This window comes from Apiospora kogelbergensis, assembly GCF_038363985.1.
Source record: "Apiospora kogelbergensis strain CBS 113332 chromosome Unknown utg000007l_segment0_segment0, whole genome shotgun sequence".
Lineage (NCBI taxonomy): Eukaryota > Fungi > Ascomycota > Sordariomycetes > Amphisphaeriales > Apiosporaceae > Apiospora > Apiospora kogelbergensis.
The window spans coordinates 2,929,631-2,947,576 of NW_027117424.1; the positions used below are offsets into that span (position 1 = coordinate 2,929,631).

Genomic DNA, 17,946 nt, shown 5'->3' on the forward strand with positions numbered 1-17,946 from the left:
AGAAAATTTAGTGGGTAGATATTAGCGACCCCACTAACTGGTTGTACCGGGGCACGTGCACAGCCTGTACCGTAGCCATATGTCGGAGGATGTCCCGGCTAGTACGGAGTACCCCGGAGTTCTTTAATTTCTAAGTGTATGATATTATATATATATATATATCAAAAAGGGAAAGAAGAAGAACAGAAACTTGGCCACTCTTGCTAGTGGGAGTTTGGTAGGCCTCGTGATTTGACAATGCTGAAGAATCTAGCGTGTGCTGTGCGGAACTAATACAACTGGAGGGCACGCATACCACACTCTCTCCCTTTTACAATTGAATAAGAAATGGGCTCTGTACGCCGCAGTAGTCACATGAGATCACGCACATGACCTCCAAGCTGGAGGTACTTGCCTTGCTAAATATAGCTATTGAATCATTTGTTTCATGCAATTCGTTACCAACGCCGCTATTCTATGAGTTATAACTAAACAAAATAAACCACACGCCTACTAGGGGAAAAAGCACCTCGGCTACATCCGTAGATGGAAAATCAAAAAGTAGCATCGCAACGCCCCCTTGTTGTATAGAAAATCGAGTGTGCATGTTCGATGGTTGGTTGTTTGTAGGACCGTCAAGATCGCTTGAGTAATACCATGTTCAATGCCCACGCACTGAACTAGTCGCTGTAAAGGGGCCCCGGGGTATCTGATAGAAAAAGACGAGTACGAAGAAGACGTTACAATGGCCCGGTATCCTCCTAGGCGTTAGACTGAGCGGTACGATTCAGGCGCACAGTCCTGGAGCCTGTGTTAGAGCTGGAGCTTCCCTCGCTGACGGGTAGTCGGAGATTGGAAACGGTGCGTCTCCACTGCACTGTCTGCAACGATGGCGACCTGAGAGAAGCGGATTCTAAAGGAGGCATGGCCCGGTCTCCGGTAGCAAGTCCCTCGCTCGCCAAAGTTCGTCGCAGTAGCTCACGAAAGGCTGTGGGCACTGCGTTCCATTGCCCGGCTCGAGCCGCGGTGAGGTAGTGGGGCATCGGCACGAGCTGCGGATGGCGAGCCAGCGTGGGCGACTCCCGTATCGTCTGGCCTGAGAGGAAGGGAAGCTCCCCGGAGTCGATGGCGTTCTTCAACCACTGTTCCCACTCTTCGTCAAGGGGCTCTGAAGTATCGGCACCGGCCTCGCGGCGCGCCGTTCGTTCGAGCAGGCGCTGGTTGAGAGCGATGCCTATTGACTCCATCTCGCCATCGCTGCCCTCCTCGCCTTCCATATCATCATCCGCGTTTTCGGTGGTGTCTCCCCCTTCGGTTTGTACTACCTCAGTCTCGTCTTCGCTCGGCGAAGTAGCCGCGGCGGCTGGTCTTTCCTCTGGTGGCACCCACGTGGACATACACTCATCCGCAGTGTCTTTAATAGTGATGCCAGAATCGCGCTCGAACCGCTCTTTTGCCCATTTTGTACCTTCCCATTTTGTCAGATTGGAGATCTCCGAGTGCGTCAATCGTAGGCCATCGAACGCTCGGAACAGTCGTCGGTGCCATGGCCAGCGACTGAGTCGTATGCGGTGAATGCGATTACAGTAGTCCAAGCCGGGGTACTTGGCCTCCTGGGTGTCCAGGTGGCCATAGAATGAGTGTACCTCCTGACGGACTTCGAGGATGAGGTACCGGTGAAGCAGGGCGTGGAAGTCTTGCGGGTCCGAGGCTTTGGGCTTGCTGAACATATACTCGTAAACGAGCTGGTCAATGGGACGACCCTTCATCTTGACGATCTGCGTTGAAAGGCTCTGTTCGAAAGCGAGGCCGTCTTCGAAGTGCAGGGCAGAATGAATGCGTGGCAGAGAGGTGGCAGAATGGAGAATAGGCGAAGAGAAAGGGTTGGTTGGCGCCCGATTCGATTGGGGAAAACCAGCTCGGTTTGGTTTTAGATTCGTGGCTTCCTCGGGGTCTGTGGTTTGCTGAAGCTTAAAGGTCGTAATGGGTAGAAAGGTGTCAGATGGCAGGAGGGCTTGGGGATGAGAAGGTGATGGGGGCAGGCGGAAAGAAAGGGACGGACGGAATTCTGGGACGATCTGTAATTAGAACATGGGAAAACTGGACTGCGGGTGCACATCGCTCGGCGCCTTACATGCATCGCTAGCATCCAAGACGCGCAATAAACGGGATAACTGACACAACATCGCTATGCACACCTTTTGAAATGCAATTTAAGAACAAAAGAGAACTGGATCTGTAGAGCATCTACTAATCTTGGCTTGGTATTGGCATCAGGCAGTTGACGATGTTGGTAATTTGCGTCCTCAATTCTCCTCTCAGATCCTAATAGAGCGCCTGACTCTTGCCACGGCGACAGCGAGAGAAAGTTTCAGCCAGCTCTTTATTGGAGAGGAGGACGCAGCTCGCCGCGCCGCATGGAGTCGACACTCTGGCACTAGGCCCGTTGGTTGCACGGGGCTTGGGAACGGGCTGGAAGCATCGAAAAAGGTGCCCAGATGCATTTCCCCCTCCACCTAATAATGAATGTATGTTCACGTGGCCTGCAGATAGAGTGGCTGGTAATGGGTACGAATGCTTCAGTGATGTTGCTAGCTGCCTTCAATATCATAATGTTGACTACCCGAGTGGTCGTAAAAAAGACCGGCCTCGGCCTGTCTTGCACCCAACCTTTCACTTGCGTGCTTAAACTCAGCATAAGCGAGCGGCACTGCTAGGAGACAGCGGCAACCCCGAAGTCGCTGCCGATCAAACTGTCCGAGAAACGCAAGCACCGGGTTGCGGGCTATTTGAGTTGACAACAGACGACCAAGGTCCAGAGTGTGCACGTCAACCCAGCAAACTCATCACGAACCCAACCTTCTTCTTGTTGTTCTTCCTGTTGTCTTTTCCTGCATGCAAACATGCAAGTGGGACATGGATTGAATTCCAAAGCGGAGCCACCAGGTCCTGTCCCCGGATTTCCAGGGTCTTTCCCGTCGATAGGAGATAAAAAATCGGTTGAACGTACCTCTTACATACCTACATACCTACATACCTACAGTACCGCCCGTACCTACATCAACTTCGGCAAGCCACAGGGGAGGCTCAGGTTGTGTCTACTATCTATCTCTCTCTCTCTTTCTCTCGCTTGTAATTGCACATAGCTCTTTTGCCCAGCTTTATGTTCTGCGTGCCTGAGACATATCCGGTGTTCCCCATTCAATGTTAGGTGCATGTAGGTATAGCTGGCAGCTGGTGGGTGTCATGCAGGCAAAAGGTTGCATCAAGCATGTCCAGCCTGGCATCCCCACTCAGAGTATGCGATGCATCTAACCCTGACCGCCTCTTTCTTTTTGTTCTTTTTTTCTAGCCCACTCTTCATCATATGCACTATAATTTGCACTTCAGTATACATGTGCTTATGCCAAGCTGTGATTGGCCACGATACTACCACTTCATATCTGCAAGACAGTCTTCATTGGCCTTCGACCCTGGTGATAACAAGTACCTATATTTCATGCTCCCATGCAAAACTTGGAAGTTTCCTCTCACCTTACGTGTTGCCAACGATCAACACCTGTTTCTAGCTTCTTTACATATGAATCGTCTCCCTCCATGGCTTGGACGCTCTCGAACCCCACAATCTAACAGGTAACATTCAAACTTCCATATACCCAAGCATTCAATATTCGGACGCACGCACCCGATCGATGCCTTGTCGAAATATCGCATTATTCAGGGGTCAACAAAGGTCTCTCGTACAGGTAGATTCTTTATGCGCCGCTGGCCACAGTATGGACAGCCGATATTCCCCAAGATTGAACACTCGCACTTGGTTGCGCCATTCCCAGCGCCTCTTTGTCCTACGACGTACGTTACCCCGAGTATACGGTCCCGACTCAGGAATCGAACTTATGGTGCCAATGTGTACAATCCATTGGGTCAATTGTCTGGCTATGTCAACAAACCATCCAATGAGACTGGGTTCTGGTTAGACATGCCACACATGCTGCCGTGGATAAGGGGTCTCCATTTCCCTGAGATGCATGCCTCGTTGATTGGAAGGATGACTTCTTTCTAGTGCCAATGTATTTATTTGGATAGTATGTATAAAGGTATAGTGCAGTAGTGGTATTAGATACCTTGATGTCATTTTTTCCAATGCAAAAACCACCTGAACGCCGAGCCGGCCAGCCTCGCAAGGCCTATTCTGCATAACCAAACCCCTGTAATGTGCTTACGCTTCGCTCCCCTAACGCCTCTTCTTCGTCGCCTTGCTGGCTTATTTCTCCCTCCGCGAAGTTTTGACTGGTATGGTCATGGCATTGCTGGAGAGGGGTAAGGCGCATTCATGTTTCCCAGAAATAGCTAATAAAATCATATTGTCATCAGAACCTCGTACGATTCCTTAATGACCCTTCTTCCTTCTCCCGCCGCGTTTGTGGGGTGCCGGCAAATGGACACCCTCCTAAGGTTCCAGGTGCGACCACTCGGGAATGGCCTTGATCTGTTGCCACATATATCGCTCGAGCTTGTTCGCACTCTTGGCGTAGGGCGTAGTTTCGTTGTTGTACTTGCGGCAGTTGTCAAAGACGAGCTTCGCATCCTTGATGAAGGCCTCGGGCGTCTCGTACTGGTCGGCCTCGAGCTTAGCCTCCATGGTGGACAAGTCCATAGGCTCCTTGATCACGTCATAATAATCTGCAACATCGTCCTTGTTCACAGGCGTCAAGAATGGCCAAGCAGACTGGTGGTTCTGCAAGTCGTTCAGAAGATGCAAGAGCTGGTTATAGTTGGGACCATGTCGAGGTTGCCGAGCCAGTTCATCCATATCCGGCGACCAGCCTGACTCGCGAATTGCACCGATAGAGAGTGGGTCTATCGGCGTTACGCCGCTCTTCCAGTCTTTGGGTGGTTGGTGTATGATGTGCGATTTCGAGAACGCGCGGATCTTAGCGTGCACACATTCCTTCTGCTTGAGCAACATCCGACCCATCTCCAGATAACGTACTCGAGGGAGCATGGAGCACTGCATTATAGTACCTCCTTCGTAATCCTTGATGTAACCCATCCACACGGATTTCGGGAGTGTGATCTCTTTCGTAAAGCCCTGTTTCTTGAAGTAGCCGATGGCGTAGTTGTCGGCATATGTGAGAAAATGCATGACATCACTAGTGGCCTTGACATAATCTTTCAAATGCGACATGAGATGCGCACCGTAACCCTTCACCTGCTGGTCACTGCTAATCGCACAGAAGACAATTTCGGCGAATTGGCGACCCTTGAATGGCCGGTACGTGATTCCGCCGACCACTTCGAGTGGCTTTTTGACAATAGCTATGGATAAATGTGTTCGGTCGTATACGAGTCGCGCAATGTAGTCTTTGGGCATCTTTGGTAGCTGTTTTTGGAAGATACACTTCAAGCCGGTCAAGATGATAAGAGACTCGCGCTTGTTGTCGTTGTTGACGACACGGAACTCTATGTCGCCCTCTCGTTCCTCGATAACCGCAGGCTACGGGATGTGTGTTAGTAAGAATGTTATGCTCCGTATGGTGACAGCAAAACAGCACTAAATCTGGCAGGGTAGAATGTCATAAGAATAAAGAACAATACTGTTGCCCTCGGGATCTCAGTGGCCTCCGCAACCGATAAGTCTGTCACTTGAGCCGGGGACCACCGCCACCATGCTGATGGGACACAATTGGATGGTCCGGAGCAGACCTCGCAGCGTGCCTGTTTGTTCGGCTAAGGGGTGTATTTACCTTTTCTGGGAAAGGAATGGGCTTCATGGCCGGTTCTTTGGCCTTGTCGGGCTCGGATGGCTCATCACTGAGCTTCGCCTTCTTGCTGGCCGCTGGCGACGAAGGCTCGTCGCTGGCCTTGCGCTTGCCATCTGGAGCTCGAATAGTCGGTCAGTCAATCGCGCAAGTACCTTTTGACGCGCTATGTGGAGGGTCAATAAACTTACTCTCATCTTTCACCATCGTGAAGGCATCTGGAGCTGACGCTGGTTATCGGAATGCGCTTCGTGGTTTGCGACACGACTTCAGGGAGAGAGAGCCGCATGCAGATGCGTAAGCGGGACTTGGGTGAAACGTGTGGAGATAAACCCGCTAAGGCTGATGATAAGCGCGGAACACAGACGCGGAAAGACAGGGAAAGAGCAAGGTGCGGACACCGGCCAATCAATCTTCCTCAGCTATCTGGGCTTATCGGAAGGTACGCACCGGAAGCCAAGTGGGGCTCGCAGCTGCGCGCATCGCTCTTGGTCTGTCTGGGTCAAGCAGGCGCGATCCAGGTACTCCTACCCTTGTAGCAACAATTAGAGGACAGCTCAAGCTTCTGGCACCCGATGATATTCAGACGCTCGTGTCACGCCCAACAACTTCCGCCATCACCATCTTCCCCGGACTCTTGAAAGAAGCCAGCATTGTCCTTGCATACTTGTAGCCTGCAAGCACAAAAGCCTCCCTTCCGCCGGCCCTCTTCGTGCCCTTCGATACTGCGGCGATTCGTCTGTCAACATTCATGGATTCTCAACTCCGCGAGATCTGGGCCACTGCACCTGGCACTCCATTTCTGCCTACGGTCGGAAAAGGCACCCAATTCACCGTCGGCTTTTCCCTCCTGCTGTTCGGTGTTGCACTATTTGGCGGGTTTGCACTGAGTATGCTTGGCTTTTTTCTCCCTCCATTACTATCTGCGTTGCTCCCCAATCACTAACGAGGACAAATCTAGACCGGTCGTTCATCAACATCCCACTTCTTGGTGTCCCAGCTTCGTTGGCATTGGCGTATGTTCCTTCTCTACGCTTATGATCCCCCCAACAGCTTTCTAATGCATATTCTAGGGTCGGAACGGTTTACATGTTTTGCGCGGTGGGAGTTTACGTCTAAGGCCAAGAGAAGAAACCCATAAGAAGAGGCATCGCGAATTCGAGAACGTCGTGGGCCTGTACCATAGAGGATTAAGGCGCACAAAATCTGCTTGAACACTACACTGATCCGTGACTCTCGACTGGAAAAGCTCATGAGACACGTTGGCTGAACCTTATCACCTCCGCCATACCATCATTACCTACCACCCTTCCAGCAATGGAATCCTCTATACGATCGGGCTCCCCGCAGCCACCATTATTCAAGGCCATCGCCAGCTCGACGAGGCAGATCTACCAGCTGCTAAAGTGCATTAGCTTCACAGCAAAAGTCCACGTCCAGATCACACAAGATGGTATCCGGTTTGCCGCCGACCATTCCCGAGTCATGCAAGGTAGGAGGACCCCTTATAGGGGGTGTTCGTTGGAAGTGCAAGAGTAGTAGCCTAACGTCTTTCTTTTTCTCCTTTAGGCGTAGCGTTTCTGGACAAGGAATTATTCACTACTTACACACTGAATTTGGCGGAGAATGAAGACGGAGCGCTTCCACAATTTCAGGTCAATCTAGCAGCCTTCCTAGAGGCCCTGCAGATTTTTGGGGCATCGGATCTGGCAGCCAAGCAGGCCAAAGCCGAGGCGGAGCCTTACAGAAGCAACTTACGGAACTACCGACCTGATGCCTTTAGCCACCAAACACTTGGAGTGCCTGGAACATGTTGCCTCCTCTACGAAGAGGACGGCTCGCCCCTCAGCATCATCATGGAAGAGACGGGGGTGAAAACTCGTTGTAACATGGTCACCTATACGCCTGAGCAACCGGATGATATACCGTTCGCCCGTGATGATCTCGCCTTCAAGATCATCATGCATTCTAAGTGGCTTCTTGACAGCCTGTCTGAGTTAGCACCCATGTCGCCCACGAAGATGACCATCAGCGCTTCGCCAGATGCGCCTTTCTTGGCTTTGTCCAGTAGCGGAGCATTAGGCAGCGCAAGTGTTGACTTTACCAGTGGCCGTGACCTCCTCGACACCTTCACTATTGAAACGAAGTGGTCGCAAAGCTTCAAGTTTGACTTGGTCAAATCCGCCACTGAAGCAATGCGTGTTGCCAGTAAGGTCAGCTTCCGTGGCGATGGACAAGGTGTGTTGAGCCTGCAGTTTATGGTGGAAGTTGAGGGTGGTACGACCAGCTTTCTCGACTTCCGATTTGTACCCTACATCGCCCAGGACGACGACGACGACGATGACGACGACGAGATGGATTCCGATGAAAGCAGAGGGGAATTTAGCTGAGACGAAGGACGGCATGCAAACTTGTTAAGGCTTGACTCAGTGGCTAATGCCCCGACTTGACCTAGCTAGAGCGGTATCCTTGTGCATTCTTGCGCATCACTCAGAGATCTATACCATTTGGCAAAATGCAGTGGCCGGGTTGGTAGTTAACCCAACACAGCCGTCTTAGCATTGAACAAAACCAACTCCTGCAATATGGTCCTACAACTATATATTATTTCTACGTGACTCTTGGAATAGCCACTGACGAGATTTGGCGTTATCTATTACGTGTGTCACTGGGCTGCATTTGCAAGCCATTGAATTGTCGTTTCTGCACCATTAGAGCCACCAAGGCCTCACTCACTGTTGCTGCCATTTCTCTCGTCATTGGCTGCCTTTGTCCTGTCTTCGTCGCTTCAGCGTGTGGCCTAGGCTTGCCTTGTGCCCGTATGCTAGTATCGCTAGAAAAGGCTGGAGGGCTAGGTCGACGCCAGAACTACGCCGTGCTAGAGGCCCACACTAGCTATGATTTATCCTCTGCCTCGCCTCACCCATGACAGCGTGGACGCTATAAGGTTTCAATATCTAATGTCTAGGGTTGATCGATATCTTTACGTGGAGGAGCCACTATTGTCGTGCAGTTTCAATACTGTGGCAGGAAAAAGCAATTGTGAGATCTCTCGGGATCCAACTCGAACTACTAATATTCCAACCATGTCGATTGTCATAGAAATTCAAGATTTCAGATGGTCAGAGCTACCCAAAGTCCGCCAGCTCGTTCATCATTCGTTTGCTCAGTTGGTGGTTGCGTGGCAGCTCCGGTTACCAGCAAGTTGCATACAGCTGAACCTCTGAGACCTTTTAGCCAGTCAGGCTAGCCCAACAGACGGCGCTTCAATAGCAGCTGAGAGAGCCATAGACTCTTCACGCGCGGGGGCATGCTTCCTTCGGTAGCTTGTAGGAGACTAGTCTACCAACGACCTGTTTTCTCCGGCTTGAGATTGGTCAACGATGGCAATGACGGTAGCGGCTTCTGCGCCATCACACTCGAGGGAAGTCAGAAGCACATACCGAACGCGGAGACCTCATCCGCCAAGGAACGCCGATATGCTTTTGTTCCCAGTCCTTTGGGTGCCTTTTCGATGAAGGCGGAGCTGGATAAGGGTCTTTCGAGAGGAGTCTGCCGAATTGGATGTTGTCCCTTTGGCTTTGGGCTGTGGCGGCGCAAGAAGGCGTTCGACCTTACGGTCTCTCATTGGGTCATTCTTGCCGTTTATTTCGAACCGTCCAGACCTAACACCTAACGCTTGTCCTCGAACGAGCCGTGAGGGAGGGGATGGTGGAGAGGATTGTGACTTACGACACCACCATGCTGACTAGGAGAGGGAAAACGCTGACTCTTACGGGCGTTCGAGATCGTTGGACGTATTCCTCTGATGGAGGTTCAGCTTTCGTGGAAGGAAGGGGGGTGAGTGATCAGCTAGTGAGGCTCTCTCTGTTGTCTGAGACTTGAAGCTCGTCCGGGTGGCGATCACGGGGCAGATCCCACTTACTCATTGTCTCCCTTGCCTTAAACTCAAATAAAGGCTGCCGATACTCCTTACATTGAGCGACAATGGCATTACCTTCCCTTGGTTTTTACGCATCTTTATTCATTCTATTGTTCGATACATGCTAATGAAGTAAAAGGACTTCTCAGCATCTGTAAGGATATATATGCTACGGTATATCTCCTTCAAATCCAACTTCACGACTTGTTTTGGTCCGGACCAACAACATCATCGTACTATACTCCCCGTCTGAGACGCATCAGCTAGCTTTTAACGATAGTCCCCCTCGCCCTTGACCTGCACCCAAAGGCTTACCTAGCAACATACTTCTCGTCGCCATGCATATCATGTCTAGTACCTCGACGGGCCTTCACGGCACCCGTCCTTCGCGGGTCCGGACCTTCCTTCGCAGCTGCATCAGCGCGCTGTGCTCAAGCAGTCGTCAACATGACGAGAACGACAATTCGGTACTGACGTCTGAAAAGAAATACGTTCACGTCCCGCAGCACGCGGCGGCCGACTTCCTCCGCACCTCAACTTCACGCCAGATGCGCAAAAATAACGAGATTCTGGTGTGAGAGTAGAGAAGCTAACTGATGTTACTTCTGTTACTTTGTGCAACGTCGGCCGACACCGATTCATACCTTGCCGGCCGAGAACATTCCTTCTTCTGTATACATACGTACACGCTCGCTTCCTCTCCATGGGACGGGTACCTCACTACATGATTTCGACATTACAACAAGAGAAGGCTGTGCTTCTAGGTACATGGCATTCCAATACGGCAAAAAGGAATCCTCGTGCTTGTGCTTTCGGTGTTTCCCAACACTGTTGGGCGGTCTTTTAATGAAGAGATCACACCACTGGATGCGAAGAGTTCGGGAACCACATTCGTTTTGATATAGCCATATCCGAGCAGGCACTGGTGAAAGGGTTTCAAAGTACTGCAATCTGGATCATCTCGGCAAGCTTATCCCCATATAGGGAATTTGGGAAATACACGATGGCGCACATAAGTTTAGCTGGGACTGGGCTCAATTTATGAAGAGGAAGAGCGAGTCTTCCCCCTGGGGCTTAGTTGTCTGGAGTAAACAAGCACATGACATCTTGGCCGGGATTGGTAGAGCGGATCTGAGGGAACTTGAGGAGCTGCTTCCGTTGAAGACGGACTGGGTGACATCTTCTCGCTCTCGCTCACTTGCTCGTTGCATTGCTATTCACACCCCCCGCATCCAGTTCGGAGTTGGATATCCTATCGTGGTACAAATTTGCATGCGCGGTGCTTGTCACAAGAGGACATATGACCGAGCCTCGCCATTGTAGCCGCGTATCTGTTATTTAACGTGTAGTGAGCAATATAAGTGAATCCAATATCGGCTTACTTCAAGATAATAACCTGTGGAGAGTGATTAGTGAGAGATTATTCTGATATCCAATTTGAAATATCACTCGTACCATGAACCGACACCTACTTTCACGATTGAAAATTAACACTCATGTTAGTGTGTCAGATAAGTCCAAGTCGGACAGTGTGTATGCAGAGAGAGATAGCCCCTTGACTCTTTGAAAACGGATCCATGAAGAACACATGGAATCAACGTGGGCGAGATGCGAACCGTGTCGCAAGGAGTTTCCCGCGAATCCTAGGACTAGGCAGATCCGTCTCTAGAGAAATGCTTGTATCGCCGGTCCGGGCAGGAATACTAAACAAAAGGAGTCTTGTGGGGACACTAGAAGTGCCAGGAGGTGAATCCTTACCTGGGCCAAACCTCCATCGGTAGAAAATGGTATGTATCTCTAAGATTCAGGTTGCGGCTGAGAAGTCATGCTCCTGCATTGTCTCTCTTTGAGCCGTTCGGCAGGCAGGGTCTGCGCCGTCGAACCGAGATCCCTCAAACCCAGTCGTTCGGCCCTGACTGATGAGTATAACGCTCACTCCATGGATTGGAAAAAGCTGCCCCCAAAGGGGCGGCACCCGCCTGATTCCAGCGCAGGATGGCAGCTGCTGCTGCGGCCCCTGATCGACCCACCGCAATCGCCACCCAACACCACCACCACCACAGCCCACAACGCACCACGGCAACGTTCCAGCAAGTGCGGCCGGCGCGATGCAGTGGACTGAGACATCTTCCAACGGGCTCGGGCGGGTTGCTGACAAGAATGCATCCAATGAGCAATGTTGCAGTCATCTTGAGTACCACGTGCGGCGTCCTGGGAAAGGCTCGGCCTTGACCCCCATCTCCGGGCGGATGCGGATCCATTGAAGGACGACGTAGGGGCAAGTCTCTTGTCAGGAATGAAGAATATGCTGTTATGTCCAGCAGGTATTATGTCAGCTAGGAATCCTTCGTTTGCGGATCTGGGTTGCTCACTTACACTGTTTCCCGCCCTCTTCCCGCCCCAGCCCCACGGCCCCCCCTCTGATCCCCGCCTGTTTGCGTGGCTTCGTTCCTGGGCTGCGAGCAATACAGGATCGAACAGCCGCCGGTTAGGGCTGCGGCCCGTTATGTGTAAGCAATGAGGGGAGATTCTGCTCTCTAATACGGCCAATACGGTTGGAAGGCAGGCTCCTTGGGGGCAACTCGACGTTCATCTAGACGTATCCGCAACAAGAAGAAGAAGAAAAGGCACAGGCAACAATGGATCGTGTGGTATTGATCGACGCACACCCTTATTTCCACCCAACGTTTGGAGAAGGATTCCTCCGGAGCGATGGATCAACAAAGACGGCATTTTCATCGGCTCGGTCATTGGGATTGGAATGGGCCGAATACTGCTTTCTTCTTTTCTGCTTGGTACTTCTTTTCTCCCACATGGACGCAGGAACCGAAAGGTGGCTGCAACCAGTGTATTTTCGGGTCACAGCTACTGCGTGGCCTTGCTGCAGCTTACACCAAGGCTTGTCTTGTCTTGGTACTTCGCCCTCAGTGGCCTCGCACTTGTTGCCGCGCTTAGCGGCCTACCAGCAATATCCCAGGACACGCGCGTAACGGCTACGGCTGGCTGGCGGGTGAAAGACCGGCTCATCTCAACGGCGACGGCGGCGACGACTTGGCCAATCTATTTTGCTCTTTCTGTCGGTGAGAGGGGAGCTGGCTTGCGAGGCCTGCTGCAGCGCTATCCCTAGACTCGGGCGCTTTTTCTGGATGTGCTATTATAAGTTGCAGCATGCTGCTGTAGCAGAAAGGAGAGGTTTCTCTCGACATTGGGAAGCGATCAGTGCCGATGATATGATGCAATGCGCGCACTCACTCCCACCCGTTATCTCGCCCTCTGGAGCCCGCGCCGTGCTGACGTGCAGTCAAAACCGGCACCCATGGTCCCTCTTATCTTGGTCACAGAAGCGCAGCAAAAAAGAAAATCAAGCGAATCTCATGGGAGACCACCCACGTTGGCTGGATCAGGTTGGGTGAGATCGAGTCAGCGTAAGCATTATCCTGTTCGTCAGGTGCTGTAGGCGCCGAACAGCAGAATCAGAACGGGGTGCCGTCTATTTCAGATACGCGGGGTCACATCGCGCGTGTAAGCGGACCGACACTCACAGCAAGACATGTCTTGTCGTCATCAACATGACCAGCTGTTTAGCCCCTTCATCTTGCGGCTGCTCTCCATGACTCGCAGTTTGGCCTTTGGGGCTTTGACGTCTGGGCTCTGACCCAGAATCCCCAAACGCCCCACCACCCGCGTCCACCTGTCCACCTTACTGTATGGAAATAGAAGCTGCCCTGCCTGCCTTGCCTGCCCTGCCCCTGCCCCGTAATTCTGCATGGCGAATGGAGCCCGATGCGGCAAGGCGGTCGCTACCCTTTCTTCCTTCGCTCCCCTTCCCTTCCACTCCAGATCCCAAGGCCAGCAAGCAGGTTTGGTTAGGGCTAAGGGCTGTAGCCAACGACATGCCGCTAGCTCTGGCCGGCTCTGGTCGGCGTCCTTCGGAATATTAACAAGCTCGCCAGTGCCCAGATGGCGTATTCTCTAATATGCCTCATGCACTAGGCGTTTGACTAGCAAAATGGAGAAAGCAGACGACGTCCTGTTGGCGGTGCAGCTGCAGCCACCGGCTGGTCGCAACTTGGACTTGCCATCATGATCATGGAGTAAACTCTCGTCAATATATGCGACGGACCCGTATGCCGCCTGTCGACGACCGACATCTCCAGCAGGGGACGAATGAATGACCCAATGGCAAGGTTACCTGCTAGCTGGCTTTTTCCGCATGCGACCATCCGTTCTCTAGCTCCCGTATTAGCCAGTGCCATGGCCAATCCCGAGACTGCGACAATATTCTAGCCGTACGCAGGCTCTGCATAGACCTGCATCACCCCGAGCTGCTGAACAACATGATGCGAAGAGGAAGAGGCGACAGGCAAGACATGTCAGATTGACGGGTGCCTCTGCCTCGAGATGCAAATGCAAAACCCACACAGATCCATTTCCAGCCTGGGAGACGCAACGTGCAATGTACGTCTACACAGGCACTGCTGCACTTGCACTGCGTAGTGCGTACTGCGCTCGGTACGTCAGACGCCTTGGCAGGTCTTCTGGCCTGTCAACTTTCGGCGCAGGAGCTCCATATTGGGGGATGGAATAGTAACGGCCAATGGGTCTTCGACAAAAATAACTTGAGAAATCCTGGGAACCCTGGTAACATCCCCCATCCCCCTCTCCCTCCCCCTCCCCCTGCTCCAGCCTGGACTATTCTGCGTAACCCACCCACTCGCACTTTCATCGCGCCACACCTCGTGTATGTTATCCAAGGACGGACGAACTCTGCTAAGTTAAGCACTTACAAAGAGACGCATCCTCATCCCCGTCCCCTGGCTCCCAACCATCGGCCATGTCAGCCAGATATTATGAAGAGATGAGCCCTGCTCCTTCATCTCGGCCACCGTCCACCTCTCATTTTATTCTTCTCTATACCTCATCCTTTGCTGGTTGATATATGCCATGCAATCTCCCCACCGGCCTGCTTGTTTGCTTGCTTGCCTCCCTTGCATCCACTAACACACACGCTTGAACATGTCCACGGCCAGGATTCGCAGGCTGCTCTCTCAACGGCAGCCTCGAGACACGGATGGAGTCGGCTACAGTGAACAACAGCACGACACGAGTTCTGTCAAGCATTCCCGAAAGGAGTCGTGGTTCACATCTAGGCGCCCCCAAAGCAGGAAAAGGCCACCCACCCCAATCGCCATCAGCAGGCCGCAGAGTGTGCACGACGTCCTGGTCCCCTTACCGCCTCTGCCGGCTGGGACCCCACGGTCACATTCCTCGGCCAGCTCTGTCTGCAGTTGCGACTACCATGGGGAGTTTGCTTCGCCCAGGGCTGCGGGTTTGAGACGATCGCCTCTTTGTTCCATCTCTTCTACTACCATCACGACGAGGGACAAGGACGACTGGAGCGATCGTTCTTACCGGCTCTCCAGTGCAACTAGCTACGGGAGCGAAGGCCCATCGTTCTTGTCGCCATCCAAAGAGCCTGAAAGAGCTCAGAGGCTAGTGCCACACAAGACGATTGGTTCGGGTTCTTCGTTCGGGTCCTTCGAAGCTTTATCGTCCAATCCCCCGGAGCACAAAGAGATATCGTCAGCTCAAGAAGACAACAACAAGGAACCCTCATCTGATTTGTCAATCACCATTCAGCGCTTAGTGCAAGAAACTGATCAGGCTTTCAAAGCGGTCGGCAGCGCTCTCGCCGAATCCAAGACCATGCAAAACTCTTACAACGAAACACCTAGGCTGCCCCCATTGGACCTTGAGAACGATCCCCAGCCAATGACACCGAGCACTTTGAAGCACAGTCCCAAGAGACCCAGCTATTCAGTATACCCGAAAGTCGCGGCTCCACCAGTCCTGGAGCGGAAATCATCAGTAACAAGGCCGAAGAGAGCGAACTCTAAGAGAGCAGGGCAAATGAAGCCACAACGAAAGGCAGCCGCCGTGAAATACGTTCCGAAACAATATGGAACCCGACATAAGTTTTCGGAAAATGTCTCGGGGCTGTTCAGCGGGAGGCGGTTCAAGAAAATTGAGCCGGACGAGATGCTCACGCCGACGCAGATCGAGCAATACAGACTACGCAGGCTATCCAAGCTCAAAACAGAGAATACTTCCGAGGACGCGATAGTCCCCGTGGAAATCGAATCAACTGACACCCCCATTGATCCCTTCAATATGGATGACCTGCCGTCTAGAATAGGCTCTTCGGGGGTCAAGTGGTCTACGGACACCCCGGTAGACGACAAGCCGGACCCCGACCTCTTTGGCGAACCAGTAAAGTCGGATTTCTCAATCCAGCAAGGAGACGACGAATTGTTCCTTGGGTCAATGCCGGACCGGCCTGCTCCAGCAATCCCTGGCGATGAGATGTTGTCCAAGCATGCCAGCTGCCCTGCCCCCCCGCCGAAAAGCCACCTCCGGGGGATGCCACGGAAGCAATTGCCAGCGCTTCCGGTTATCCCGGAATTGACTGTCAGCACTGATGTAGGCGACGAGCTCTTCATTGACACCAGCCTCACTCCCCGTGACAGCGAATATCATGAGGACTACGTCTTCCTCCGATCGTCGGCTTGCACAATAACTATGCCCCTCTTTAAGCATGGGCCCATCCGTCTGGCGAAATCCGATCTTATCCCAGACCCTAAGCTGGGTGCAGAGGAGGGATTAGACTGGACGGCATTCCAGATGGCCATCCTCGGTGGCGCGGGAGACTGGTTCAGTGATAGCGAGGACACAATACGCCAGAGGGAGGCAGAGGAAGCTGCGGACTTGATGGATTGGTGGGATGAATGGCACTTCGAAAGGGCCGGCGGACTCGTCAAGAAGGAGACGGAGCAGCTGCCTAGCCCCACAAGCACAATCACCGAGTCTGGCGAAGACTACAGCGACTTCTCATACAGTGACATTGAGAGGAACAACCCATACAGCCCGAACCACAGGTGGCAACAGACAATGCAGGAGGCGGCCACCGAGGGCCGCTCTCTCGAGCTGAGCATGCCGCCCCGGGCCACCTGCCACGGATTCTGGGACGAGGACCACGACAAGCTCTACAACAGCGGTGGCGTGCAACGGTGGACGACCGAGGGCAAGCCCGAGCGGGAGAGCCTGCTCAGCCTGCCGCAAAGCCCCATGCTCGACTTTACTCTAGTCACCAGCGACAACGGCGACGTGGACTTCGTGCCCATGGGCTACAACCTGGGACATGATCTCGGAGACTTCCTTAAGTGGGAAGCCGAGAATGTTTACTCGGATGATACACTTTGGGATGGCGGGGTTATATAAAAAGGGATAAGAGATATAAAGTAAACTCTCTCGCAATTGGATAGATCTTGTTCTTTCCATCGTTTTCCATCTGTTTGGGGGGTTTTTTGTCGACTGAACTTGGCCAGCAGAGCTCATCAGGTTCTACTTACAATTCTATACGTCGCTGTACTTGACCACGAGTCGAGGCATGCATTTGGTCTTTCAGAAAGCGTGGCGCTTGGGTTTCTTTTTCTGGGCTTAGCGTTTCTGATTTCGGGGTCATTAGATGGGGGATGGGGGCTTTTCAAAGGCCACATGGGATGGATTCTACAAGCGATAGCGCAAACTACAATTTCATATCGAACCTCTTTTGGAGTTCTTCTCGACTCTGTATATCACATCAAAAACCAATTCACATCCAAACCACGTTATGCACATACCTTTGGTCCGTTTCAATGCAGGATCTGCCACAGCCAGTGAATCGTCAAGGGGGGACAGATCAGCAGCCCTAAAAAGCTGAAGTTTCGAGTGCAACAGCATCCATCATCCAGCAAGGGAACGAGTCAAGATAGCCGAGCTCTGTGATGCCCGGCAGGTCCCACCCACACTTGGACATGAAACCCGAATACTATGGGCTGCTGTTTTTGGGAAAACGAACGACTGGCCTTGCAGTCGCATCACCAAAAGGAGGAGGGGCATGAGACCTCCACGGCAATATGTGCACGACATACGACCAAAGAAGCAAGAGGGACGAGTCCGTTTCACAGTAAACTGTAATACAGCGGCTGAGCGGGGCACTCCTACATATGTCTGTCTAATGTATGTATGGGTAGTCCAGAATGGGAAGTCAACTGAGATCTTTGATAGACAGACAGACCCTGAGACCAGAGCCGGCACTCCAGGCACTGACCCCATGCCGGCCCCGTAAAGTGGTGGGACGCAAACCGTTGGCTTGTTCACACACCCTCCAGAGTCACCACTCAACCCAGTCAGTGCTCATCATCTCTCTCGCCAAAAGCTTCCCTTCACCAAAAACAAGTCCGA

The 17,946-nt window shown here is 52.4% G+C and overlaps 5 protein-coding genes across 5 annotated transcripts; 3 read left to right on the forward strand and 2 right to left on the reverse strand.

The window, feature by feature from the left end:
- Positions 1–740: 740 nt before the first annotated feature.
- On the reverse strand, positions 741–1,748 carry PG998_011304 (uncharacterized protein; the record flags this gene model as incomplete). The annotated part of the gene is made up of 1 exon (XM_066878120.1): positions 741–1,748. One exon carries the CDS (start codon positions 1,746–1,748, stop codon positions 741–743), a length of 1,008 nt encoding a protein of 335 aa, XP_066727174.1.
- Positions 1,749–4,429: 2,681 nt separating this feature from the next.
- Positions 4,430–6,015, reverse strand: PG998_011305 (uncharacterized protein; the record flags this gene model as incomplete). The annotated part of the gene is made up of 3 exons (XM_066878121.1): positions 5,933–6,015; positions 5,727–5,857; positions 4,430–5,476 (listed from the first exon to the last, which is right to left on the reverse strand). The coding sequence occupies exons 1-3, from the start codon at positions 5,946–5,948 to the stop codon at positions 4,430–4,432; spliced, it is 1,194 nt and encodes a 397-aa protein (XP_066727175.1). The 5' UTR covers positions 5,949–6,015.
- A 1,043-nt stretch (positions 6,016–7,058) lies between these two features.
- Positions 7,059–8,131, forward strand: PG998_011306 (uncharacterized protein; the record flags this gene model as incomplete). Its single annotated transcript, XM_066878122.1, has 2 exons — positions 7,059–7,233; positions 7,311–8,131. The coding sequence occupies 2 exons, from the start codon at positions 7,059–7,061 to the stop codon at positions 8,129–8,131; spliced, it is 996 nt and encodes a 331-aa protein (XP_066727176.1).
- Positions 8,132–10,001: 1,870 nt separating this feature from the next.
- PG998_011307 (uncharacterized protein) lies at positions 10,002–10,241 on the forward strand (the record flags this gene model as incomplete). Its single annotated transcript, XM_066878123.1, has 1 exon — positions 10,002–10,241. One exon carries the CDS (start codon positions 10,002–10,004, stop codon positions 10,239–10,241), a length of 240 nt encoding a protein of 79 aa, XP_066727177.1.
- A 4,438-nt stretch (positions 10,242–14,679) lies between these two features.
- PG998_011308 (uncharacterized protein) lies at positions 14,680–16,941 on the forward strand (the record flags this gene model as incomplete). Its single annotated transcript, XM_066878124.1, has 1 exon — positions 14,680–16,941. The coding sequence occupies one exon, from the start codon at positions 14,680–14,682 to the stop codon at positions 16,939–16,941; it is 2,262 nt and encodes a 753-aa protein (XP_066727178.1).
- Positions 16,942–17,946: the final 1,005 nt, after the last annotated feature.